This window comes from Dermacentor andersoni, chromosome 9, assembly GCF_023375885.2.
Source record: "Dermacentor andersoni chromosome 9, qqDerAnde1_hic_scaffold, whole genome shotgun sequence".
NCBI lineage: Eukaryota > Metazoa > Arthropoda > Arachnida > Ixodida > Ixodidae > Dermacentor > Dermacentor andersoni.
Genome location: NC_092822.1, coordinates 137856548 through 137869328, shown reverse-complemented (window position 1 = coordinate 137869328; position 12781 = coordinate 137856548). Strand labels below are relative to the sequence as shown.

Genomic DNA, 12781 nt, shown 5'->3' with positions numbered 1-12781 from the left:
GGAAGCACGTCGACTGGCGCATCTTAGCACGTTGTCCTCCCAAGGCAACAGCAAGATTCGCTATGATGCGCGGCATATCCCTGTCAGCTTTGCTCCCGGTGATTATGTTTGGTTGTGGACACCTGTTCGCAAAAAAGAGTTTCTCGCCACTTACACCAGACCATTTGTTATACTCAGCCGCTTGAGTGATGTGAACTATGTCGTTGCCAAAGTGACGGCAAGTAATCGGCGTTCACGTGCGACGCAAGTTGTTCACGTGGCCAGACTCAAGCAGTACCATCACAGGTCCCTTTAACTCGCTCAGCGAACTTCCTCTGCCCCCGGGGAAAATGTCGCAGCACTGCGCGACTGAGGCAGAGAAAGAAGAAGTAGGGTGCACGCACATGATCTCGGGTACTCTGCGCTGGCTGGGCCTGGCCTGTAGCTTCCCTCTCGGACCTCGTTTCACCCTGTAAATGAACATCATTCGTAACAATATTGCAAATACTATTTAACCCTTGTCTATGTAGACTTCAATTAGGAAACGGTTCCCTCCTTCATTCCACTGTACCTCGTAAGGAACCCCTTGCCAAGAAGTACAAAATGGACAATTTGGCTACAACCAGAAGACAGCAATCCTTTATTCACACCACACCAGTGTTCCCATCAGATGGAGATGATCTCGTGCGCCTTGGTCTCTAGCAGCTTCTCCATGGAGGCAACATCTGCGTTCCATGCATCCAGCCGCTTCTTCATGCCTGCAATCTGTGAACCATCCACAATATCACCTACACAAAGCAACACACACTGCATGTATACAGGATGTCCCAGCAAGCTTTAGCCAGGATTTAAAAGTATGCCACCAAATGCATGTTGTGCACATATGGAGCAATTCACACTATTCTGCTTAAGGGGGGAGGCTACCCTCGGATACCAACTTATTTGTTTATTGAGAAATCTTAATGAAATTTTAAGGATAGTCTCATAGCAAAAGCATTAGCAGAACTACAAAATTTCATTAGTTATGTTCACTGGTTCTCAAGTTCTCAGAATGGTGCACATGATTTTCTCATTCCAGACCTGTAGAATTTTCAAAAGGTGCTGCAACTGTGAAATACACTATGATGATTCCCAGATGGATAGATACCTCAGGCCAAGACAGAGCCATTTTTTAAAATTTCCTTGCTGAAAAATTTTAGCAGACCACCAAATTTAGTGTTGGTGATTAAGATATTATCAATAATATTTTGATTAAATATCACAAATCACAGACACAATATGTAAAAAAAAATGGGCTTGTCTTGCCCTCAGAAATTTATTCAGATACCACAATAAAAAAACCTTCTCGAAATCTGATGAACAGTTACAGAGATATGGCTCGAACAAGCAGCCTCACCAGCCAAAAAAAGTCAATTTGAGAAAATGAGCTTTGAAAGTTTTGAGCACATATATTGGTCTAAAATGACCCTGCAGCATAACTGGAGATGCCCTTAGGCACTCTCGTCTTTTGCCGCCTTTCCACCTTCTCTTGCGATCGCTTCTTGGCCTTTTTCAAGTGTAGAGAATCTTTCTTGGCTGCCCGTTAAATGGCCAGGTGGCTAGGTGTTAGCCCCACTGATGAACATAGCTCTTGGGTGGCCCTGTGGCAGCCAGCATTATATCTGAAAACTGCCTCATGCAGTGCTGTCTCCACAGCACGGAGTAAAATGATTCTGATGCATTCTGAGTCTTTGCTCCCTGGCAGCGTTGCAGAAGAGATGCCTGTGAGAGGCACTCTCAAACAGGTAGCAGTGCTTCTGCAACATAGACCATCACTCTTGCTGGCGTTATAATGACACCACGAGTCTGCACCCTCAGGGCACAAGTCGTGGTGAGGATCCTCGTCCGTCGATGTCACATGGTGGTACGATGCCATCACTGCACGCTGCATTGCAGCCACATCGTTGGAATTGTTCCGTAGGGCCCATTCATAAATAAAGTTGAACCCGGCTATATCGAACTCGAAAAAAGAAAACGCCTATCAGTTCTATATCGAGCATAATTCAATATAAGCCTGCTAAATAATTGGATGTCATAAAAGCACATACCATTTATATGATCACTTTATTGATGAAACTAGCTTAGTTTCGCACGGAATAGTCCTGCATTTTCTTCTGCTTGGGCAATTTCGCTGCTTGCGATGCACGCACTTACCACATTGTCTAAAGAGTCTGAGCAGCCGAGGCTGCAACCTTCCGCATTTGCGCAGAAGCCCTGGACAAGCGCACCAATCACTTCGGAGGATGTAGGCAAAGGACTGTCGTTGCTTTCCTCATTGTGCCTACTTTCACTTGTGCTTGGTACGATGTTGGCAATGTAGTCTTCGTTTTCGGGCTCTCCCCTGGTCACGACACCATCACTTGCACTCACAAACTCGTCCATCGTTGATTCATCAACAGCTTCTGGAAATTCTGACAGCTTGCTCCAAACTTCGGCAACACTGGCAACGGCTTTGTCACATTCATTAGAATTTACAGTCATCACCGAGCATGCAGGAGCCGGCACGGCTGAAGCAATTTCAGATGAACCACTTGTACACAGCTGTGCGTACGCGTCGGGCGCCACGGGCACCGGGTCGAGAGTTTGACCGCTTTAGCCCTAATCTCATCCTTATTCTTCAACATCGTGCTGAGAACGCTCCTCAGAATCTTGCACGTTGCGGGGACATCCGACTTCTCACCACGTTCGACCTGGTTTATGATTTCGAGCTTCACGACGAAAGGCGAATTCTGCCACTTAATCACGGCAACACTGCGGGAGAGAAGGCCCACAAGGCGCAAACACAATGAACCAGAAAAGCAGCGAGACAACTCGCATTTTCGCTATCTTGCACGACGAGGGCACAAGACATGACATGACATGACAAGAACTTTATTCGAGTCCTGAGGGACTGTGATCTTGGGGAGCTAAAACCGAAGGCTCTCGAAGATCAACTCGGTGGCGCCGCCCACGATCGGACCGCGAGATGAAGTTCCGCCGCAATATCGTGGGCCCTCTGGACAGCCTGGAGTTGACTGTGGAGACTGCTGCTCTTGAGAGATTCCTGCCATTGTTCTTTCGTTATGGGTGGAGAGGCGTTAAGGGTTGGGCACAGCCAGAGCATGTGTTCAAAAGAGCATGAGTCATGACCACATTTGAGGCACGACTGTGAGTGGGCAGGATCTATCCTGTTAAGAGACCGAGGAGTGGGATACGAACGGGTTTGCAGAAGTCCGAGTGTGCTAGCCTGAGGTTTGTTCAATTCAGGGTGAGGGGGTGGAAATGTCCTCCTGCCCAGTCGATAATGGGAAACAATTTCATGGAAAGTCCACAATGGATCTTTGTGGATGTTGACCTCGTTAGAAGCCTGGCTACCCGCAACAGCGCGGTACGTGAAATCGCGCGCTCTCCGGTGGGCCTGCTTGTTAGGATTACATCCAAGCGGGTTAGTAGAGCTATCCAGATGGGCTGGGAACCACGAGATGTGGTTTTCTCCTTCGCTGCTTTCCCTAGTCCTTTGAAGTGCTTTAATCAAAATACTGTTCGCCTGTTCAGATAAGAGATCGGACGAGAAGGATCTAACCGCCGTGCGCGAGTCCGAGAAGACGATAGCGGGAACTTTTGAGCAGTGAAAAGCCAGAGCGATCGCCGCTTCCTCCACCACATGGGCAAACTTCGTATAAACAGAGGCTGCATTGACCAGGTTGCCTGCCGCGTCTACAACCGAGACAGCGAACTTATCCCCACTGTCATATCTGGCAGCATCGACAAAGAGGGCATCTAGTTTTTACTGATTTATCTTTTTAAGGATGGACTTGGCTCTGGCGAATCTCCTACCCTCGTTATGCACTGGGTGGATGTTTCGCGGAACGGGGTCAACCATGATGCGAGTTCTGGTTTCCCGGGTCAAGCTAACTTTGGTCGCCGGTTCATGTCTGGGTTCGATTCCTGCTTCTTCTAAAATCTTGATCACTGGCTTAGTGGATGAAAGTTGCATTATTTGACCCGCTGCGTGAGCCTCTATTAGCTCATCGATGGTGTTATGGAGTCCTAGCTCCAGCAGCTTCTCAGTGCTTGTGGACTGCGGAAGGCCGAGCATGCGCTTGAGGCCGGTTCCGATTAGGGAGTTGAGCTTGGCCTTTTCCGCTTTACCCCAATTAAGGTACGGCGCGATGTAGATAACATGACTCAGGAAGAATGCTTGATAAGCTCTGAGCAAATTTTTGTCTTTGAGACCGCCTCTCCGATTTGAGACGCAGGCTAAAAGTCTTAGGACATTACTAGCCTGTCCACTCAGCTTGTTGAGGGCCGTCGAGTTACAGCCCTTGGCACAAGAGCCTCTGATTCTGAGCAAGCGCTGCGGGTGGGCCAGGATCATTTTTTGCAGGGGTAGTGTCGGCAGCTCGTGCGAGGCAGCGCGGTCACGGTAGGAAGAGCGGTTGGATAGAGCGCACTGCCGAGCTTCCCAGACACTGTGAGGGAAAGCCAACTTCTGGGGGCACTTTTCCGCTGCTTGACGTTCTATATATCGGGAGTCGCTGCTATTTTTGTTCAATGTAAGCGTAATTTTTGCTATATATACTCATTGTAACTACACCGTATCCGGAAATTGTTCGATATATAGAATAATTCTATGTAAACGGGTTCGACATAGTCGGGTTTGACTTTAGTTGGTCAACTTGTCGATGAGGGCCTTTGTCAGCCTGCCCTTCCCTCCTAAAGCCTTGTCACTTTTCTGCACATGGTTGCGCAGTGCTGTCCCCATCCTCTTCTGGTCTTGGTTCAGGCATTCTCCTTTCGAAATGGGGATGGGGACCAGTCCATAAACATTTTCTGGCACAAGGGCAGAGAAGGTGGCACTGTCTCCATCAGACATGAGCATTGTGTAACGAAGGTTGTGCTTTGTCACCGAACATGAGAAAAGGATGACAGCTGCCTCAACCTCCATCCTCCCAGACTTAAGAGTCAGTGTTTTTCTGCCACGCATGATCCTCCTGCCAGCTTGCATAGCCTCCAGGCTTTGGTCCTATGTGGCAACCAAAGCACTGGTTCGATAAAACAATGGTGTCCAAGATGAGGCCCGTATGATATTCAATTATTGCACCAACTCCAATATGGTACGTGTGGCCACACTTGTGCCATGTTCCATCAAAGTTTACTGTTATATCCCTGCTGAAATATGGATCCATTTCCTTGTGGGTGGTTTTCACAGCAGAAGCAGATTCTGCAAAGAACTTGTCTATGCACTGTGTCAGTAGTTCCCCAAATTTCTTCAAGTGCTTCTGAAAAGTTTTATGATGCAGGCCACGATGGGACATGTTCATCGCTGCCCAAAAGTCATGGAGGGCTGTTTTGTCCCTTCCCTATCTGTTTTGTTGCCACAATGGTTCTTAGATTCACATTAAAGGCAATTGAGTCATCCTGGCAGAACTGCACGAGCTTGCAACTACTCCACAATGTAAACATAGCAGCTCAAGCTTTGTTTCAAGTTCAAGTTGGGTGCCTCCTTGAACCTTCATCCCAGTCGCGAAGCACTGCTGGCACGGGGTCCTGGATAGCAGGTCGCTAGGGCATCCATTTGCACAAGGAGAAATTTTTCGCCTTTACTTGTAGCGGTGGCAGCTTCAGGATTGCGCTCCATTGCTTGAAATTTTCGCTCAGTCGCTGACATAGTGCCAAGTCCTCGTTGCACAGCAGCGCGTTTTTTATCCATCGCCTCTTTCTCCTCACACATCAGGAAACGTGTTTTCAAGTGCACAGCGGACGACGCCATCACACTGTTCGAGGCAGATGAAAGAGAGGATGTGAAAGCCGCTGTCAATGAGCACGAGACACCAGGCGCACTTGTCACGACAAATTCTTGAGCCAGTGGAGCAGGAGTCACATTGCTAGAAGAGTCAACGCAACCATGCTCTTGCGTAGATGAAACAGAAGCTGCCCCACAGGAATTATCGGTGCGGTCACCGTCAGCGCACGGGTCAGCAGAGAGCTTCGCCATGTGGACGAGCTTCATAGAATGCTTCCTTGCACCGAACGCATGTAGTATCTTGAGTTTTTTTGGGCGCATCGTGGCCCAAACACACACAACACCACACAACAATCTTCAATCGACTGCACAACAATCGGCAGGCTAAACACAACAACGGTCTCATTAAGACAGTAGAAACTTTGAGAATATGCGAACAGCTGAAGAGATAGACGATGGCAAGTGGAACACACAAAGGGCACCAGCAATGGAGGAGTCAAAGCAGACGACGGCAGGATGTATTATGCAGGAGATCACTACGACATCGCACGCAGCAGGCAATGGGAGTTGCGGGTTCCCCGCGTCCTTGAGGAGCGCGCACTTCGCCCAATTTCTGCTTCGCGTCTCAGCCACGGGAAAGTTGAAAGCTCTCGCGAGCCCTCCAATCATGAGCGATTTACACCTCTCCCGCATTGCCGCCGCCACCACGGGTGGCAGGAAAAAATAGCACAAGAATGCATGAACAAAACAACACCAAAATGGCGGCACTAGGGGGAGCGGTGGAGAAATGGCGTTGACGCCAACTAGGGGTATTTTGAGCACTCGGTCGCCACTCGAGGGCTGCCGCGGCTCGTTATTAACTTTATTTGAAATAGTTTCGCGATGAATTAGACGTTGATATTTACAGAAATGGTAGGTTATAAGACATACTGCCCGAATATGTGGTTTTCCAAAAATCAACATTTTCGTGATTTTTCCGTTTTGAAAGGCCGCGTCCCCCTTAATTGCAGAAATACTCGGCGAAGTAACCAAGTATTAACTATAGAGTAAAGCTTCCGATGAGAAAGTTGCAGTGTTATAGGAAACTTAACTCCCCAGGTTCTAACTTCCTACTTCTCACGTCATCTTTTTTTCTGCATTGTAAAGAAAGCTCACGAATTATGAAAAAAAGAAAAGCATGTGGCATGCCCACTTTGCAAGCTCTCTCATGTGCCACGTATGAACGAACAGCACATGCTTAAAAGTGACAAGGCAGGCACTGACTGTGATTTATGGTACGTACAGTATAAGCAAATGAGGCAGCACACTAAGCTAAATGCACCATTCCTTCATACACGGTGTGTCAAGCGCCAGAAAGTGTGCAATTGATGCTCCATTGTAGCATCATGTTAACGACAATGAGCAGCGAAGTGCTGAGGCTGTGGTGTTGCATAACACCATCACTATGCACGCTTCCCCGGACAGTGAGCATGGCATTAGGATCGGCACTGGTACTGTTGTTGAAGATGATGAGTGCAAAGCATGTGCATGCAGAAAAACAACCGTCTTCCATACTGGCAACAACAGGGAAGATTGAGATTTTTGCAACTGTAAGCAATGTACGTGATCATGGACTCGGTCATGTTTCTTCAGAGTTCTGCGATATGGAATGTGCAGCGGGCAAGTACAACTTGCGCAGGGCGACAGTGACTATGGCCTGGCAGTGAAACTGACTGCTGTGCGCGACATGCGACTCAGATCACAGCCGAATGGAGCTCTTCTAGAGCTGACAATGCTAAAATTTGCCATCATTTCAACATTAACCTCCTGGCTGTGTGGTGAAGTTGTGGCGATTTCCAGCCATAAGATACCCATCATGGCACGTTCCAGTGACACTTGAAATGGGCTCTGGCACCTGCTTCCATGTGAGGTCAGTATGAGCCAGCGTGCACAAGTTGTGACCTCACTGTATGACAATTCACAAAGGAAACATGGCACTGTGCTATGATAGTAGTACTAGGATGACCCGGTGTCATTGCTTGTACATAGGCATGGGTATACTGATAGAGCTGTTTACCAGGTATGCAACAAACTAGTATGTGGAACATTGGCTTAGGCTGTGGAGCCCAATTCTGAATGCTACACTCAGTGGAAGGCAATGCAACAGTGCCATAAAAACACTGCCAGCAAAGCTGGCCTCATACCTTACCCTACAGTGAGAAGGAACACAACCACCTTGTGTGATGGTATCAGCCGGACTTTTACTTCTCTTCAAGAAGCAAAAGTCTCTTCTTCACAGGTTCATCGATGTGCAAAAGGAGGACTGTGGGTACCACATTCAAATGTGCATGCATTGCAAAATTTAGTTCAGATGCAGATATGTGAGGGGAGGTTGGTGGAACAAGCTGGTTAACAAATGAGCTCATCACCAGAGTGAGCACATATTACGGTTGTGTCATGATGACAACAATGACACAATGCAGAAGGTGGTGATGGCAACGTACAGGCATGTCACGTCCACTGATGGATGTTCAGATTGCAACCTATGGTTCACACTGTAGGAAATTTGCGGCAGTGCCACAACGCTGCGCGAGTCAAGGGAGAACCACTACAACTTGCCAAAAAACGTGGCAAAAGCAATGCCACCAGTGTGAGAAAATTCTGCTCCACAGGTGTCAGCTAGGCAAGACTCGGAACTTGGGAGTTCAAAAGAACAGCATAATTCACCCTTTGTCGTGCTGTTGCAGAAGCTGTCCTATGCTTCAACACTGGAAACTTGCGTGAATCCACTGCAACTCTACAGCAGCCTCATTGTGTGTGGCAAGGCTGGCCAAGAAGCATAGCTTGCACCACCGATTGTGCCCCTAGAGCAGTTCGATGAGATTTTGTTGGTTTTGTTCCGATACAGATACTCTGAAATGTTTTCCCCCAATATTAATTAGCAACAAGTTCTTTTTTTTTTCGATATGTTTAATTCTATTTTGTGCTTTTGTTCAATTTACTGTACTTTACTCGTTACCAAACATTGTACCTTTGTTTGACAATTTAAGAGAAAATGAGGCATCCACCCAATAGTTATTTTTTAAAGGATTTACCTCTTTTGACAAGCTTACTCACGTTTTCACAACCGCAAGTGAAATCCGTGTCTTGGAGAGTAAAGAGCAAAAACTACACTGGGGCACAATTTATTTTTGCAATGATTTTGCTGTTGCTGACTTTCCCTGCTTCAGAAACTTCTCCGTGTAGGTTTGCTCAAAGTAAGTACCACTCTGCTGCTTCTTGACCATCAGCAGACTTTCGAGTGTTTTCTCACACACAGATTAGCAAAATTCTGTTAGAGTTTCATTCACAGTGCTGAATATTTTCTCACATTCAGCATTGCTGTGGGGTATGGAGCGAATACCCAGTATAACCATTGAAATTCTGTGGAACCTGAGCGATCTGTTGACATTTCGAAAGCTTCCTAATTGTGACCACTGTACGTCGCGCCTTGACTCATTCAATGTCGGCTGGAACCTGATATGCTTGCAAGTCGGCAAACTTGACTTCAAGTGCGTCGATTCCTTCTTCTTTTGATTCGCCACTCTGCTGGAGTAGGATAGCAGGGAACGCCATAATAAAATGATGTGTGCTGTTGAATGAAGCAATTTCCAGAGTTTGTACTTGAGCAACTTCAGCCATCTTGAGATTGACGTCTTCTAGCGGGAATTTGGGGCGAATGTAATCGCATGCAGCCATTAAGTAAAGATGTACAGCAGAGAAGAACTGCTCTCTCTCAATGCAGCTCAGTGTCTCAACCACAGCAGGGGCGTAGCCACGGGGGTGGGGGTTATGGGGCGTCAGCCCTCCTCCCTAAACTTATTCATGCTGTCATGCACCGCCGACCAAAACAACCCCTGGCGCAGGAAATCATTCTGGATTTTGTCTAGAATGTATTTTACACGCTCGAAAAAGACATTTCGGCACGAAGATTGTGAACTCTGGCTGGATTTCGTGGCAACGCCCACGCACCTGGAGTCACATAATGCAAAGAGCCCCATCTGAGCACAGTTTCAAGGGCGTTTTGATGGTGAGCGGGATTGCCGCGGAATCTACGGAGAGCATGGATTTCAATTCCAAAGCTTTACGAGTATAAAGATCACAAACTTTTGATGCGAAAGATGAACTGACATTTCCAAAGTCGTGCTTTAGATTTTTGATTTCGGATCTTTGTGGGTTTAATGTTCTCATAAACATTTGACGCCAAAGGTGCATTGACTTTTCTAAAGTGATACATGAAACCATGCGAAGAGACGAGCCAACTCAACATACTATCAGACAAGTTGACAAAGCACGCAGCGTGGTCCGATGAGATGAAGCGTTGTGATGGTTCATTTGTGCCGTCATGTATGTCACAGAAAAGAATATCAACATTTTTTCACCTGCGCCAAAGCATCCATGTTGAGACACTATTGGAGGCGAGCTCCACCAGTGGAAAAGCTGGCGCCACCGCCGGTGTGACGTGGCATGAAGGATCACGTGGACACAGCGGCCGCGTCGGCTGCTTCAAAAGCGCCGACGAGAGCTGAAAACGAAAGCTTAATGTCCCACCTGCACTGTGGTTCTGATTAAGTGGTGAGGCTTTCCCGCCTTGGATGTCTGCTTGACAACATTTGAAAGCACTACATACTAGGTAGTGGCTGCCTTTGGAGGCATGGAGCATGGTAGGCTACTGTTCGGTGCAGGAAGTACGCGACGGAGCCCTAACAGACAAACTGTCAGCCTTATTCACATGTAGCCACAGGCCAAGCTGCGTGAAGCTTGGCTTGCGAAACTTAGAACCAGCAAACAGTCATTGGCTACAACTCGAGTATGCAGCAAGCACAGACGCGAGGAAGATTTCTGCTACGGCGCCGGGACTGCCATGTCCGGTGAGTAGCGCAACATGCGCAGTGAGACTCTCGCCTGCGCTTGCTGCCCAGCTAATGTCATATGAATTTGGTCTATGAACTTGTTGATGCTAGATACTGGCAAGTTCACTGGAATGGAAAGGGAGCGGTAAGAACAACATTAAAAGAAACATGGCATATGGTCATGTATGTGTTATGAATTAATGCACTAGATTACGATACAGACGCAGCGGGAAATCACACGCTGCAGAATACTGGTAAAGATTCAGTGCGACACAACTTGAGAATAATATTGAAACATTCAAGAATTTAGAAAAAAATAAAATAAAGGTAAATCGTCGCGACGGCACATCACAGTCGCCGTAGGCGTCGAAGTCTCTATAACAAAATTATTTCTGAACAGGTCTAATAGCATCCACGTAACAATGGTCGCTTGTGCACTGTCAAATGCTCATATTCTGCTGCCTAAAGCTCACGGCACGGTGCGACAACGTGCTCACAGCGAAAGCGAAACATTGTGCACGGAAATGCATGCAGACGCCCAGTCATCTGCTGCAAACCCCTGTGATCGCTGCATTGAGGCTTCATTCTGTTATGCTCCATTTGGTTATACAGACAGCCCACAATAAGAACATATTTCACAGTTTTCTCTCAGTGTTTGCCTACCTTTCATGCAAAAAGCAGGTCCGGGAGACTCCATTGCGGCGATCGCGAGCAGTGGCGTTCACTGTATGTGTTTGGTAAACAGACAGTCTGTAAACGATTCTGTGCTTTCAGTTTGCCCAAGGTTATTATTTCGACAGCAAGAAACTTCCTCCATTTTGAGAGTACTTACAGAACTGTCCAGGAGGGCTGCCGCATGGTGTTTTTACTGAGTGCCGTAAGCCGAACCAATGAGGAGTGCGCCGTGTGATCCCTCATACTATGCAAGGGAGGCACTTCCGACAGATGGCGACTCTGTAAGTCCTCGCTCCCAATATAAAGCCAGCAAAAATAACTACATTCTTATTTATTTTTTCTACTCTGACTTGTGAGGACACATTGAGCCTCTTTAATTTTTCTTGTTCTCACTAACCGCGGGCTGCCAGAGCCAGCCAGAGGTCATGCGTTTTTCACGTGTTGCCCTGACAACCGCGCAGCGCACTTTGGTGCGTGTTCGTTTTTCTCTGGCCAAGTGGATTTTGGCCTCGCAGAGTTTTTGATGCTTTCTGGCTAGCTGATGAGAAAAAGAAGCAATGGTCGCTCGATGTCGCCACTGCAGGGACTCGGCGGATTGTAACGCATTCGGTTGAGGGCATCACCTTCATTTTGATGTTATCGCAACCTCTCCGGAAAGTCTTTTGTCTCGCCAGTGTAGGATAATGAGCAGCATGCATATGGTTCTTTGTGTACCAAGCGTCCCACGTTTTCTTCGATATTCCTTCAGTAGCGACATTAGGTGCCTAAAGCAGACATTCGAATGTGGCCAACATGCTGTTGTTTACATTTCTTTTATTTCGGTGCCCCGCCCCACAAAAAAAAAAGAAAAAGAAAAAGACGTGGCGCAGCGAATCATCGCATGGTGAAAGTTTGATTTGGTTACTTCTTCTTTTGACCCGCCGTGGTTGCTCAGTGGCTATGATGTTAGGCTGCTGAGCACGAGGTCGCGGGATCGAATCCCGGCCATGGCGGCAGCATTTCAATGGGGGCGAAATGCGAAAACACCCGTGTACTTAAATTTAGGTGCCTGTTAAAGCACCCCAGGTGGTCAAAATTTCCGGAGTCCCCCACTACGGCATGCCTCATAATCAGAAAGTGGTTTTGGCACGTAAAACTCCATAATTTTTTTTTTCTTCTATTGCGGAATGGAATGGGCCACGACACTCTTCAGTTGCCAGACACTCTTCAGTTGCCAGACACTCTTACTATATTACTGCGAGAGCATTTATATGAACACTTAGGGCGCATTCCTGTCATCGTCGTCATGTCGAGGTAGTAGGTAATATCACAAGGGCATTCACCTCGCTGCAGGCATGGAGGATTGACGGCGAACCCTCATAGTCCCATTTTACAGTATGGGCACCGGCAGTAGATGTGGCTCAATTTCTTAGGTATACTTGATTGTGGCAGGAAATACGTTTCGTGAAAAGGGCAGAAATTCTTTTTCTGTCCCTTTCCTAGGTATACTTGA

General features: G+C 47.3%; 1 protein-coding gene across 2 annotated transcripts in view; it reads right to left on the bottom strand.

The window, feature by feature from the left end:
- Nucleotides 1–596: 596 nt before the first annotated feature.
- The window catches only part of LOC126529770 (26S proteasome non-ATPase regulatory subunit 13-like), a 199400-nt gene continuing 187215 nt past the window's right edge, over nucleotides 597–12781 (bottom strand). Inside the window, exon 12 of one of the 2 annotated variants that reach the window (XM_050177280.3) lies at nucleotides 597–744. In XM_050177280.3, coding sequence (XP_050033237.1) covers nucleotides 646–744 — 99 coding nt within the window. In that variant the 3' untranslated portion in view covers nucleotides 597–645. Of the gene's footprint in view, nucleotides 745–10124; nucleotides 10287–12781 lie in introns of those variants that run through there. The other variant, XM_055070023.2, reaches the window with a different exon arrangement.